At 37.6% G+C, this 14,956-nt stretch overlaps 1 protein-coding gene across 1 annotated transcript; it reads right to left on the bottom strand.

Moving 5' to 3' along the window:
- On the bottom strand, nucleotides 9,566-11,914 carry LOC18779144 (receptor-like protein 2). The gene has a single exon (XM_020556334.1). The coding sequence runs from the start codon at nucleotides 11,900-11,902 to the stop codon at nucleotides 9,674-9,676; it is 2,229 nt and encodes a 742-aa protein (XP_020411923.1). The 5' UTR covers nucleotides 11,903-11,914; the 3' UTR covers nucleotides 9,566-9,673.

Raw genomic sequence — 14,956 nt, 5'->3', positions numbered from 1 at the left:
CTCTCTGCATCTCGTCGTCGCCGCCTCTAACTCAATTTCAGGTAAGTTCCATATCGTCTCACTATGCCAAATTTTACTTTACACAACACCACATATGGATCGACAAATCTAAAAACCGATGCTGTTAGTATCTTAGGCATCGATTTTATAATTAATAAGACTAAATGGGTATAAAGGCATCATCACAAATTTTTGACGTTTCTTACCGATGCCATTGATTATACTTTAGCATCTATGATTGTTGAAGGAAAATATGATCCTCCTAACATAATTTCACCAATACTAATTAAATAATGGGGTTTTATCATTTTAGATTCGACCCATTCGAGACGCAGTGTCTCTTAATTACAATCCCTTGCTTCAAGGGAACACCCTTTGATTCCATTATAAAGAAATAGAATGTGTGTGTTTGGTTTTGCGACTGCTCCCAAGTCCAACCTTAGGGTGTCTACGTATCCCTTGCGAGAATCAAGCCACTCGTAGTTCAAAGATTTGCAATGAATAAATGACTCATTGCAAAAAAAAAAAAAAAAAAAAAGAAAAGTGAAATTTCAATGAATTTGATTGAAAAAAATATTTGAGTGAATTTAGATGAATAAACCAAGGATTTGATTTTAATATGTGTTTTGGAAAAATAAATCAGGGATTCAAATTTGGTTGCGGTTGCGTCTACTAGGATGCTAGACTACATACATACCCTTGACGGGATCAAACCAACGTAGTTCGGAAATTGATATGAAAATTAATGGGTAAGTGTGGCCCACTAATTGAGAATTTGTGTTTGAGAGATTTGAATTTAACCTCATTGGAATTTTCATGGGCAGATGACCCCTGAGAAAAATTGGAAATTAATGGATGAGTGTGGCCCACTAATTGAGAATTTGTGTCTTTGAGACAATTTGGAGATTTTCATAGGTATATGACCTATGGTAAAAATTGGAAATTAATGGGTAAGTGTGTCCCATTAATTGAGAGCTTGTGTTTAAGAGATTTATTGAAATTTGCATGGGTAGATGACCTATGAGAAAAAATTGATAATTAATGGATAAGTGTAGCCCACTAATTGAGAATTTGTGTTTGAGAGATTTAAATTTAGTCTCATTGAAATTTGCATCGATAGATGACCCATAGGAAAAATTGGATGATTTTGTACCATTTTTCTTATTGTCGATGTCCAAGAAAAATAATGAGCAATTTTGATTAACCTACTAATTTTCTGAAATTGACATTTGCACTTGGACCCAAATATTTTTAAAATTGATCCATGAACCATATAATAGGTAATTTGGGCCTTTGTAAATTTAATGGGTAATTATTTGTATCATCCATTAAATATTTTGGGCTTTTGAGAACTAATGGGTAAATATTTTTTACAGCCCATTAATTTGTTTCGAGCCTTGTATATTTAATGGGCAATTGTTTGGATCACCCGTTAAATATTTTGGCCTTCTGAGAATTTTGGGCTTTGGAGAATTAATAGGTAGACAACACACTATTCTGCTTTCGGGGCCTTGATATTTTGACTGACCCATGAACAGAAATTGATTCACAATTGTAGTCTTCGTGACAAAAAAAAAAAAAAAAAAAAACCACTAGCGCGAAGCTCATCCTTTAGGTGGATCAATCATACTCCAATTGGGACTTCAGGAATTAGAGACGCAAAGGAATTGGACATGCGAAGGAAGTGTAGCCCTTATAAAATTGGAGAACAATTGCACCCGACTCTGTCCCGTACTTAAGGCAAACTCATCTTTTGTTTTGTGTATTTACCAACACCAAAACCCATCTTTTGTTTTGATTGTTTGCACACACAAACACAAAACACAAAGTCTATGCAACGTGGCCAACCCCCCATCAGACTTTCTTTCTTTCTTTTAGTGGAGTCCCCTATTTTTCTGTCTTTCATTGCTCTGTTTATATGCGAACCAACACAAAACAAATTCCAAAGGGGCTATGCATTTTGCTAGTCAGAGAAGCAGAGAGAGTTGAGTAAAGGTGCCATTTTTACTTTGCACCTGCTGCGAGACTAAACTCATGCTTTAGTCATTAATTTCTCCATTTACAAGGTAATAATAGGATACATGTTGAACATCTTCTTTTTTATTGTTTGACATAGATGGGCAAATAACTGTGAGAAGATCTGTTTTGTAATCTTTCGTTTCAATTTACTTGACAGGACCCGCCTCGAATTTCCTCGTAACCCGAGACGAATCCTGTGGAAATTTCCGATGTCGGGCCCACTTCTAAAACTATATTCTTTTTCCCAAAAAGGAATAAAGGCACGAGACTTTCTACCGAAATTTCGGCAGTCTCCCCTGTAAATTAAACATTCCTCAAATTCAACCTGCACAAAATTCACAATTTATATCCCAACAGGTAGCACGCACAATATAGGGCAGATATGCACATCTTTCCCGTGAATTAAAGTCCAAGACATTAAAAATGTAGCGTAGCATACAAGGAGTAGTCATTCAAAACGAAGCATTTTTGGGGTTTTAAAAAAGAAAAATGCTAGGAAGAACATATTGTATATCACGGGCACACATTTTGATATTGTCTCCGATGACGTCGGCCCTTGCCTAGCCCTTGCAAAAGGCAAGGTGTGTTTCCACTCATTGACATGGCAAAGGGCAATTACTATCCACTTTAACTTTTAAAAAAAAAAAATTTATACTTAAACGATTAATTTGGATTAGAATTTCAGATAAGATTTTCGGTTGCCATGTGTCAATTTTTATTATAAAATTCTCATCTCATATTTTGAATAAAATTTTCAGATAAGATTTTTGCATAAAATTTTCGAATAAGATTTTCTGTTGCCACGTGTCCTCATAGTCCGACACAATCATATACAAGGACGACTCAATCATTGGCGGATGCGGTTCCACCATATCACGACATGGGGGAGTATTTTCCTTCGGGGGATGTAATAGTGTCATTATTTCCGACACGGAAAGCACCATGGGAACTGACTGTGGGCATTGTTCACTTGAGGAGCCATGTGTAATGGTTTTCCTCTTCTTTGTTTTGCCTTGAATAATCTATTAAAAAAATTAAATTGGAAATGCAAGAAAATAACAACAACAAAAAAGACATTAAATTGAATAAAACAGCAATTAGAAATTTTTTACCTTGTCACCAAGATTTTGACCGCTTCGAACATTTATCCACGACCCTACGGCTTCGATGGAAGAGGCCATTTGTATTTTTACACGAATGAAACCTAGTAGTAGAAATTTTGGTGTGGAAAGTGAATAATATTGGTAGGTATTTATAGAAAAAAAAATTCAGAATTTTTGGTATTTTTTTACAAATGTTTTCGATTTTTTAGCCAAAAAATTGGCAACCGTTGGATTGGAGCACAAACCCTAGATCAGACCCTCTAAGAGTCGCAACGTGGCTTAGAGCCGTTGAGTAAAGCTGTACTGATGCAACACTGGAGTTAGTGCAAGTTTTTCATTTTTTTTAACGTTGCGCTTGTAATTGGTAAAAAAATAATTCAAATTATTGCGCTGACGCTAGCGTGGCGTCAGCAATGACGTAAGCCGCCCGAAGGCAGCAGCTCGGGCCATTTCTTTCCGTGGGCTTGCCCGAGTTGGTGGGCTCCACTCCTTGCCCGGGCTTGCTGTTGCGCGCTAGAACGCCCTTGCATGGCCTACTCAGAAATAGTCAAGGGCACACAATGCGTGGTTGCAGACTCTCTCTTGATTTTAGCTTGAAAACAATGCATCATTAAAGCGGCAAAACATCACTTTTAAGACTCGTAAATTGTCAAACAACCATAACTGCAGAATACAAATTCTCCAAACCCCCTTTCATTAAGCCAAATTGTTGACCACATTATTAGGTTTAAAGAGGGGGCCTCTACTGTGACAGGACCTCCTTATTTCAAAGCTTGCGATGAATCGAAGCACTTTGCGCCAGCTGCCAGCAGAAGAAAAGCAACCGCGTTGAAAAAGTTGGACAGATTGTCACGTCCTTTCTTCTTCCAACTGTCGCAAAAAGCTTGTCGCATACGGCATATGCGTCAGATTGACAATTTCCACAAACTGTTACATAAGGAAACACAACTGGAATTGTAAAATATAAAGTACAATCTAGCCTCTGGAAACTAGTTCCTCGGAAACATTAGCTTCTAGATTTTCTTGAGTGTTCTTGTTCTACTTAGTGTGTTTGGTTAGTCTTCGGTTGTCTACAAGTCTTATTTGCATACTCCCTTTGCACACCTGTTCTGAGGGAGTATTATCTTTCTTTCATATAGCCATAGCCTTGCAGTTGTACCAATAAAATAGGATATGAAATCACATTCACATTAGAATCACCAAGATTTAATATCTCAAATAGCATTCTGATGGAACCTTCCCGAAAGTTTAATTTCAAAGAAGATTATTGTATTGTCCTCCCATCAAATTAAGTTCGTTTCACTCAATTCTTTGCATCCAAAAATATATTTGGACTGACTTGGATAGCCAAATATGTATGTTTTTGTTAGAGTTTTAGGATCTGTGTATGAGATTTTGTGAGAAGAGAGAAGAGAATTTAAGAAAACTTGAAGAAATCCAAAAACTGCTCTGCTATACGTGTAGCAGAGAGAACATTCTCATTAGCTCATATTTTCAGTACTACAACACACTCTTAGTGTGAGAAGAAATAACCGTTATGCACAGTACCAGCTGGATGCATTTTATCAAAGCAATCTCAGCCATTCACTATCTAACCAATCAAGCTATGACACCTGGACTAAGTGTAAAGAAATACAAATAAGCAGAAAACAAAACTCTTAATCCTGAAATCAACTCAAGCACTTATAATTCAACACTCCCCTTTAAGTCTTGAGGTGATTTCACTCCAAGCATGCCTCTGAGATAATTGAATCTGTCTTTGGCCAGAGGTTTGGTAAAAATGTCAGCCAATTATTCATTTGTAGGACAATATTCCAGATTGATTACTCCTTCTTGCAATGCATCCTTGATGAAGTGATACCTCCTGTCAATATGCTTTGTCTTCTGGTGGAATACAGGGTTTTTAGTGATTGCAATTGCTGAGATATTATCACAATGCAATGGAGTAGCTTCAGTTTGAAGCTCTCCAAAATCCTCTAGCACAAATCGAAGCCAAATAGCTTGAGTAGTAGCCTCAGCTGCACTGATGTACTCAGCTTCAGCAGTAGACAGTGCAACACAGTTCTGTTTCACTGAGGCCCAAGAAAATACTCCACTTTCAAAACTAAAAGCATACCCTGATGTGCTCTTGCAATCACCAACTGATCCTCCCCAATCACTGTCACAGTAGCCAATTAGAATTGATCTTTTGCCTTTCACATATTCAAGACCATAGTCCAGAGTTCCTTTGATGTATCTCAAAACTCTTTTAGCTGTTCCATAGTGTCTATTTGTAGGACAGTGCATGAATCTAGCTAGCAAACTTGAGGCATACATAATGTCTGGTCTTGTAGCAATTAAGTACAACAAGCTACCAACAATGCTTCTGTATTGTTCTTCATTTGCAGCTCCACTCCCATCATCCTTAGCTAGTTTCTCAATGGCAACAAGGGGTGTTGTCACAGATTTGCACTCAATCAAACCAAACTTGCTCAACAAGGTGCTAGCATATTTCTTTTGATGTAGAAATATACTAGACTCAGTCTGAATAACTCCCATGCCAAGAAAGTGATGAAGTAAGCCCAAATCAGTCATCTCATACTTAGCCATCATGTCTTCTTTGAATTCAGCCAACAATGCTTGACTGCTCCCTGTGTACACAATATCGTCTACATAGATAGACACAATTAGAATCTCCTTATCTCCCCTTACTTTGGTATACAAGGTTGCTTCACTTAAGCTTTTCACAAAACCACATTGAGTGAAGTAGCTGTCTATCTCTCCATACCAAGCCCTTGGGGCTTGCTTCAGACCATAAAGAGCTTTATGCAGACGATAAACCTTGTCTTCTTTACCTTTAATTACAAAACCTTCAGGCTGATTGACATAAACTTCCTCTTGCAGCACACCATTAAGGAAAGCAGACTTCACATCAAGCTGGAACAATTTCCAATCCTTTTGAGCAGCTAGAGCAATAAGTGTTCTAATGGTGTCCAATCTGGCTACAGGTGCATAAGTCTCATTATAATCCAGTCCAGGCTTCTGAGCATACCCCTTAGCCACTAATCTTGCTTTATTCTTTTGCACAGAGCCATCCAAATTCAGTTTTGTCTTGTACACCCACTTAACTCCAATCACTGGTTTTTCAGTTGGTCTATCTACCAATTCCCATGTTTCATTCTTTTCAATCATCTGCAGTTCATCTTCCATAGCCTTAAGCCAAGATTCATCCTGAGCAGCATCAGCATATTTTTCTGGTTCCATGATACACAAGTTACACTGAGCTAGAACATCATCTAGCCTTCTCCATTTTAGAGGGGTGTGATCATAAGCTTGAGTTCTCCTTTCTTCACTGCTTATATCACCTGGAGTTGATGAAGTGCTCTCTTGCATATCCAAAGTTTGAGGTGTACCAGTAGAATTCTCATTAGAACTGTCAAATTTCAAGTCCAAGTCTACTTGGTTTTCAATTGAGTATGTTGTCATAACTGAACCATTTTTGTCTGTCCAATGCCAAGCATTTTCTTCATCAAATGTCACATCCCTTGACAGTAAAAGCTTGTTAGAAACAGGATCAAAAACTCTATATCCTTTTTCACAAGTTGCATATCCCACAAACACTCCCTTTGTACTCTTAGGATCCAGCTTGTGTCTCAATTCAGTTGGCATATGAACATAACACAGAGAACCAAACACTTTCAGATGTGCAATTCCAGGCTTCCTTCCACTATATGCTTCGAATGGAGCAATGTTGTTGAGAGCTTTGGTAGGACATCTGTTCAGCAAATAGACAGCTGTATGCACAGCTTCTGCCTATAGGAAATAAGGCATTCCCTTCTCATGTAACATTGATTTTGCCATCTCAATGACAGTTCTATTCTTCCTCTCAACTACTCCATTCTGCTGAGGAGTATAGGCCATTGTAAGCTGCCTTTGAATGCCATTAGCTTCACAGAACTCCAAAAAATCAGTAGACAGAAACTCTCCACCCCTGTCACTTCTTATGCACTGCACCTTGTGTCCAGTTTGTAATTCAGTCATGGACTTGAACTTCTTGAAACAATAGAAGGCTTCTGACTTGTTTCTCAAGAAGTATACCCAAATCATTCTTGTGAAATCATCTATAATCAGCATGAAATATCTGTTCCTTGCAACAGACTCATTTCTCATGGGACCACAGAGATCCACATGTACTAGCTCTAGTACTTTGCTTGCTCTTTGAGCTTGATATTTTGGAAAAACATTTCTGTGCTGTTTTCCAAATTGGCACCCTTCACACACACCACTTTGTTCTTCCAATTTTGGTAAACCATGTACCATTTCTTTATCCCTTAGCTGCTTCAATCCTCCAAAATTCAGATGACCAAGTCTCTTGTGCCAAATCCATGTGGATTGAAGAAAACTAGTCTTCATTAGTAACTGTTTTTCAGCTAGAAAAGAGACAGGATAGCATCTGTTACTCTTCATTTGCACCTTTATGATGAGATAATCCATGGATGGGCTATCAAATACCCTGCACATCCCTTCTCCAAACACCAGACAGTACCCATGTTCATCCATCTGCCCAACACTTAGTAGATTTTCTTTCAATCCTGGCAGATACATTACTTCTCTGATGTATTTCCTGCCCTTTGCTGTATCAATACTCAGTGAGCCAATACCAGCTACACTCACTAGTGCACCAGTTGGCATTTGTACTCTCCCAACTACATTAGTTCTCACATCAACCAGCAATTCTAAATTTCCTGTCATATGATTGCTGCAGCCACTATCAATATACCATTTATTGGTTTTGATCTCAGTGGTTGAGCAATTGGCATAAAACAGGTTTCCTGTAACCTCCATTTGATTTACACAATTAGCCTTCTGCACATTTTTGCTCACTGTACAGTCTCTAGCAAGATGTCCAAATCTGTCACAGTTATAGCATTTTGGTTTTCCCTTATACCTGCACTCACCAAAGTGATGCTTTGAACACACCTTGCATTGAGGCTTTGTGTTTTCCTGATTTGAGAACTGTGTTGAAGTGTGGTTCTGTGCAGAATAATTATTCTGCTGTGACTTGTCTTTTGCCTCCCATGACTTCCCTTTAGAGTTCCAGCTTCTCTGTGACTTAGATGAACCAGACTGAGAAGCATTTTTGTTCTGACCCTTTGAATTCACAGTGAATGAGGCAAATGCCTTCTCAGCTATATCAACACTATGCATTTCAAGCCTTTGCTCCTAACTCTTCAAAATGGCAGTTACTTCCTGCAAATCCACAGTTTCTAGTGTCTTTGTGTTTTCAATCACAATGCATATAGGGTCATACTTCTTACTTAGACTAATTAACACCTTCTGAACCTGCCTCTCATTTGACAGAACTTCACCAAATGTTTTCATTTGGTTAATCAATTCAGTTAGTCTAGTAAGATATTCAGATAAGGTTTCACTATCACGCATCCTAGTGTATTCAAATTCACGTCTAAGGTTTTGAAGCTTTACCGATCTAACATGCTCTCCACCATGATATTCTGAGTACAGCAGATTCCAAGCCATCTTTGCAGAGTCAGCATTTGCAATTCTGGGAAAAATCTGAGCAGAAACAGCATTTTGAATGATACCCAAGGCCTTCGCATCCTTCATGAGAATCGCAGCTGTTTTCTCATCAACTTCTTCTTCTGAACCATCCTCAGATTCCTTCTTCGTCTTTGAATCTGGGATTAAAAACCCCTTCTCTACCAAACCCCATAAACCATATGATCTGAATATGGTTACCATCTTAATCCACCAAAATTCATAGTTCTCACCTGAGAAAATGGGGATTCTAGCCTCTGAACTTCCAGATCCAGCCATTACGAATTTCAAATTCACCTGGAAACAAGATGTTTTCAGATTCGACCTTTGATCGAGCTCAATCAGCTTCGTGAGCTTAGAATGAGCTCACCTCGATCGATTTTCTTCACAGAACAACGCCCAGCTTTAGATAATCCAACCTGGCTCTGAGGCCATGTTAGAGTTTTAGGATCTGTGTATGAGATTTTGTGAGAAGAGAGAAGAGAATTTAAGAAAACTTGAAGAAATCCAAAAACTGCTCTGCTATACGTGTAGCAGAGAGAACATTCTCATTAGCTCATATTTTCAGTACTACAACACACTCTTAGTGTGAGAAGAAATAACCGTTATGCACAGTACCAACTGGATGCATTTTATCAAAGCAATCTCAGCCATTCACTATCTAACCAATCAAGCTATGACACCTGGACTAAGTATAAAGAAATACAAATAAGCAGAAAACAAAACTCTTAACCTGAAATCAACTCAAGCACTTATAATTCAACAGTTTTGCCAGTATAAAGAACATTATATAGCGGAAGTTTGTATTTGTTGCTTGCTTTGCTTTCATAAGCCTGCAGGTATTCATGATTTTTCAAAGCCACAACCTGTCGCTTTTGTTGCTTGCAAAAGCTAGCGTGAGGAAATTGTATCCGAAAAAGAAGACATAACTATAAGAACAAACTGTGCCTTATTACATCGGAACACAAAAGAAAAGAAAACAAAAAATGTAAAATAAAAACTACAATAATATATGTCTAGCCTCTAAGCCTTCTTTTCATCTTGTTGATGCTCATTATTACCATCACATACAACCTCTCTTGTACATTGTTGATGAATCGAAAATATACATATCTCCATGTCTTGTTAACAACTAAAGAACCACATACTCCCCAAAATCCCACTATGAACCCCAACACAGTGAAAATATAAAACCATGGAAGTTGATGAGGCTCTTTGTCCAAGTCTTTGTTGTTTGTGTCATCTTCATCAATGCCCTTATTTGGTCCGCACTTATTAGGAAGTGGGGCACCACAAAGTTTTAGATTTCCCTCAAAGGCAGAAGTGTTGAAAGTTTGGATCTGAGTGCTTGTTGGTATTGGTCCTCCAAGATTATTGTACGAGACATTAAATTTTTTCAAGAAATTAAGGCTCGCCAATGACAATGGAATTCTTCCAGACAAATGATTCATGGAGAGATCCAAAACCTCTAAATTTTTTAGAGTAGATATTTGGTCTGGAATGACGCCGGAGATGTTGTTGGAGTGAAGAGCCAACTGGCTAAGAAGGTGCAATTGTCCGATCTCAGTAGGTATATCACCAACAATGTTATTGTTAGATAAGTCTATCGTTGCCGGAAAAAGAGACAATTTAAAAGGTAGAAAAGATTGATTTGCAGTTACGCTACTGTAGACTGGCAATTCAAATTCATATTGCTCTACTTGAGATGCAGTAGGTTCATAAACAAACCTCGGTAGTCTACAAAGTTGCTTTGAAAATTCACCTGAAATTCGGTTATATGACAAATTGATAAAAAACAGTCTAGGAAGATTCCCCAACCAACTTGGAATTGGCCCGGTGATTTGATTAAAAGCCAGAATCAAGATCTCTAGATTATTGAGCTTTGATAACCACACAGGTATTTCACCAGTGATGTTAGAACCAGCCATATTCAATAGCCGAAGATTTTGGAATCCGTCAAAATCAACCATGCCATCATCAAATGGCATTCCCTCACCTACAAAGGAACCAACAAGCGAGAGTGCGTGAAGACTTTTGCAACTCATCAATATCTTCATTGTGCCTGTGAGGTTGGTGAATAGGTTGTAACCTAGGGTAAGGAAGGACAAGGATTTCAATGAAAGAATCTCAATTTGAATTTGTCCCTCTAGATGATTTCCAGTCAATGCAATGGCTTTTAGGTACCTACATGAGTAAAGGCTTACTGGAAACATACCAGTAAAGTTATTGAACCTTAGGTCAAGTTTTGTAAGTTGACTAAATCTGGAGAAATTAAGCATGGAGATATCTCCTTCAAAGTTGTTGAATCCCAAACATAGTTCTACAAGGTTTGTGCAATTCATCAAAGATGTGGGAATAGTACCTTCTAAATTGTTGAAATCAACGGTCACAAACTTCAACTTGGAGAGCTTCCCCAAATTTAGAGGAAGCTCGCCGCTCAGCTGATTAAGGTAGAGGTCAAGGATTTTAAGGTTGGTGAGGTTGACAATTTTATCACTAATGGCTCCACGTAGTGAATTGATAGGTAACGCAATTTCTTCAAGTTTGGTAGCATTATAGATATCTTCTGGAAGTAACCCTGAAAGGTTATTGCGACCAGCACGAAAAACCTGCAGTCTAGAACACTCCCCTAGCCCAAGAGCAAGGTTGCCACCGAATTGATTGGAAGAAAAGTCCAATAGCCTAACAAAGGGAGAATAATGGAGACAAATAGAGGATGGGACATACCCTGTGAAGGTATTGTTGCTGACATTGAAACTAGTCAAGTTGCTTGCTTGTTGGAAGAATGAAAATGGAATTGCACCAAAGAAGTGATTGCTCGACAAATCAACTATCCGAATTTTGCTGGATGGTAGAGAAAGTGGTAGCACCCCATAAAGATGGTTATAGCTCAAATCAAGGATCTCAAGACGATTCAAAGACAACAAGAATTGAGTCTCAAGTGAACCATATAGTGAGTTGTGGGAAAGGTTCAAGTGGGTGAGATGTGTGAGATTTCTAAGTGAAGAATGAGAGATACCTCCTTTGAGCCTTTTGGAAGGTAAGAGCAAATGGGTGACCCAACCATCTTGATCACAAGTAATGCCCTTCCAGTGACAACAATCAAGGGATGTCCAATTTAAAGGAGGAGAAGAGAGAGTGGAGGCAAAGGACAGAAGGGAACATCTTTCAATTTGGTTGCAGGCATGAATATTTATAGATATAATGTAAGAGAATAAGATGAAGAGAAGGAAGCCACGAGCCATTAAGTTATAAGGTTGCACTAGCAACGTTGCTTTGTGTATGTTCGTTGCTCACAGGTTTGTATATATATAAGAGCAACGATGCTTGAATACGATATGTAAGAGCATCCACAATCATGCTCTCTATTTTTTAGTTAAAATTTAGCTAAAAACATATAAAAGCTATTTTAAGCTCTCTATAAAATTTAAACTTCAATCATGCTCTCTAGTTTAGGGAGTCATAAATGCTATAACTCTTTTTTAATTGGTCCATCTCTATTAAAAAATAATATAAAAAATAGTTAATATTAATTAAAGGTTTAAAATAATCATAAAATAAAAGAGCATTAAATTATAGGTAGCCACTGGAAGTCCTTTCTCTCTCCTCAGATTTAGGAGCTCTTAAAGCATCCATAATCATGCTCTCTATTTTTTAGTTAAAATTTAGCTAAAAACACTAGAAAGCTATTTTAGGAGCTCTCTATAAAATTTCAACTCCAACCATACTCCCTAGTTTAAAGAGTCATAAATATTTTTAAATTCAATTTTTGAATAAAGTGTAGACACAAAAGCAACAATAAAAAATAGTTGGTTTTAAATAAATACTTAAAATAATATTAAATAAAGAAGCATTTAATTATAAAGAGTCACTAGGAGTCCTTTCTCTCTCCTCGGATTTAGGAGCTCCTAGAGGTCTCCATATTTTAGGAACTGAATAGAGAGCATGGTTGGAGGTGGGTTTTTTCAATTCCTCCCTAAATTTTAGCGAGGTGATTTAAGGAGCCCATTGTAGATGCTCTTAAAGATCCCCCTATTTTAATAGGTGGATAGGAATTCCTTCCTAAAATTTGTCTAAATTGATGATTTAAGGAGCCCATTATGAATGCTCTAAGTTGGCAAACAGACAACCACATGAAGCAAATAGGGAGCCCACTGGGAAGACCACTGGAAATTGAGAAGTCCACTGGAAATTGAGAAGTCAGCAAACAGACAACCGCATGAAGCAAATTATTCATATTCAGAGACGTCGGCAAACAACAACCGCATGAAGCAAATTATTCATATTCAGAGAAGTCAGCAAACAACAACCGCATGAAGCAATACAACCGCATGAAGCAAATTATTCATATTCAGAGACGTCAGCAAACAACAACCGCATGAAGCAAATTATTCATATTCAGAGAAGTCAGCAAACAACAACCGCATGTTATTCATATTCAGAGAAGTCAGCAAACAACAACCGCATGAAGCAAATTATTCATATTCAAAGAGAAGACGTCATTGGGTCTTAAGTGGCTGCCACCAGGAGAGGACTTTGCTACTTAATTCAAAGGACAAGTCTTATTTGCACACCTGTTCTGAGGGAGCATTAACTTTCTTTCATATAGCCATATCATTGCAGTTGTACCAATAAAATAAAGATATGAAATCACATTCACATTAGAATCACCAAGATTTAATATCTCAAATAGCATTTGGATGGAACCTTGTGATAGGATCTTTAGTACCGGCGCAAACAGGGTTAAAATCACATAAAATACTTGCAAGAATACAAGGCTATTGTAGTATAAAATACTTGCAGATACTATTTATGTGAATAGTGTCAACCCTTGCAAAAGGCAAGGTGTGTTTCCACCCATTGCCATGGCAAAAGGCAATTACTATTCACTGTAAATTTTTATATATTTTTTATACTTAAACGATTAATTTGGATAAGATTTTCAGTTGCCACATGTCAATTTTTATTATAAAATTCTTATCTCATATTTCGGATAAAATTTTCGGTTGCCACATGTCATATTTATTATAAAATTCGCATCTTAAATTTCAGATAAAATTTTTGGATAATATTTTCAATTGCCATGTGTCTGTATTTATTATAAAATTCACATCTCACTCATCATACAATTGAAATACTCCCGGTCCTCATAGTCTGACACAATTGAGTACATGGACGGTTCCACAGATCAAGACATGTGGGAGTATTTTCTTTCGGATGACGTAATAATGCCATTATTTTCGACACGGAACGTACCACTAGAACCGACTGCGGGCATTGTTCACTTGAGGAGCCATTTGTTTTGCCTTGCATGATCTATTAAAAAAATTAAATAGAAAATAACAAAAAAAATGACATTAAATTGAATAAAACGGCAATGAGAAATTTTTTACCTCGTCACCAAGATTTTGACCCCTTTGAACATTTGTCCACGACCCTCCGGCTTCGATAGAAGAGGCCATTTGTATTTTTACACAAATGATATTGAGTAGTAGAAAATTTGGTGTGGAAAGTGAATAATATTAGAAGGAGAAGAATTTGTATGAAAATTTGGTGTGGAAAGTGAATAATATTGATAGGTATTTATAGACTTTCTCAGGGTTGGTGGGCTCTACGCCTTGCCCAGACTTGCTGTTGTGTGCTGGAACGTCCTCGCAGGGCCTACTCAGAAATTGTCAATGCGTAGCTGCAGACTTTCTCTTTCTTTTAGCTTGAAAACAATGCATTATTAAAGCCGCAAAACATTACTTTTAAGACTTGGAAATTGTCAAACAACCATAATTGTAGACCACATTATTAGGTCTAAAAAGGAGGCCTCCACGGTGAGAGGACCTCCTTATTTCAAAGCTTGCGATCAATCGAAGCACTTTGCCCCTGCTGCCAGCAGAAGGAACCGCGTTGAAAAAGTTGGAAAGATTGTTACGACGTTCTTTTCTTCTTCCAACTGTCGTAAATGGCTTGTCACATACGGCATATGCGTCAGATTGACATATTATGAGAACAAACTGTTACGTAAGGAAACACAACTGGAACTGTAAAATTAAAAGTACAATAATCTAGCCTCTGGAAATTAGTTCCTCGGAAACATTAGCTTCTAGATTTTCTTGAGTGTTCTTGTTCTACTTAGTGTGTTTGGTTATTTGCATACTTCCTTTGCACACCTGTTCTGAGGGAGCATTAACTTTCTTTCATATAGCCATAGCCTTGCACTTGTACAAATAAAATAGGATATGAAATCACATTCACATTAGAATCACCAAGATTTGATATCTCAAATAGCATTCGGATGGAACCTTGCC

The sequence above is a fragment of the Prunus persica genome, chromosome G2 (assembly GCF_000346465.2).
Source record: "Prunus persica cultivar Lovell chromosome G2, Prunus_persica_NCBIv2, whole genome shotgun sequence".
NCBI lineage: Eukaryota > Viridiplantae > Streptophyta > Magnoliopsida > Rosales > Rosaceae > Prunus > Prunus persica.
The sequence above is the reverse complement of the archived record's forward strand: the minus strand, read 5'-3'. Positions and strand labels throughout refer to the sequence as shown.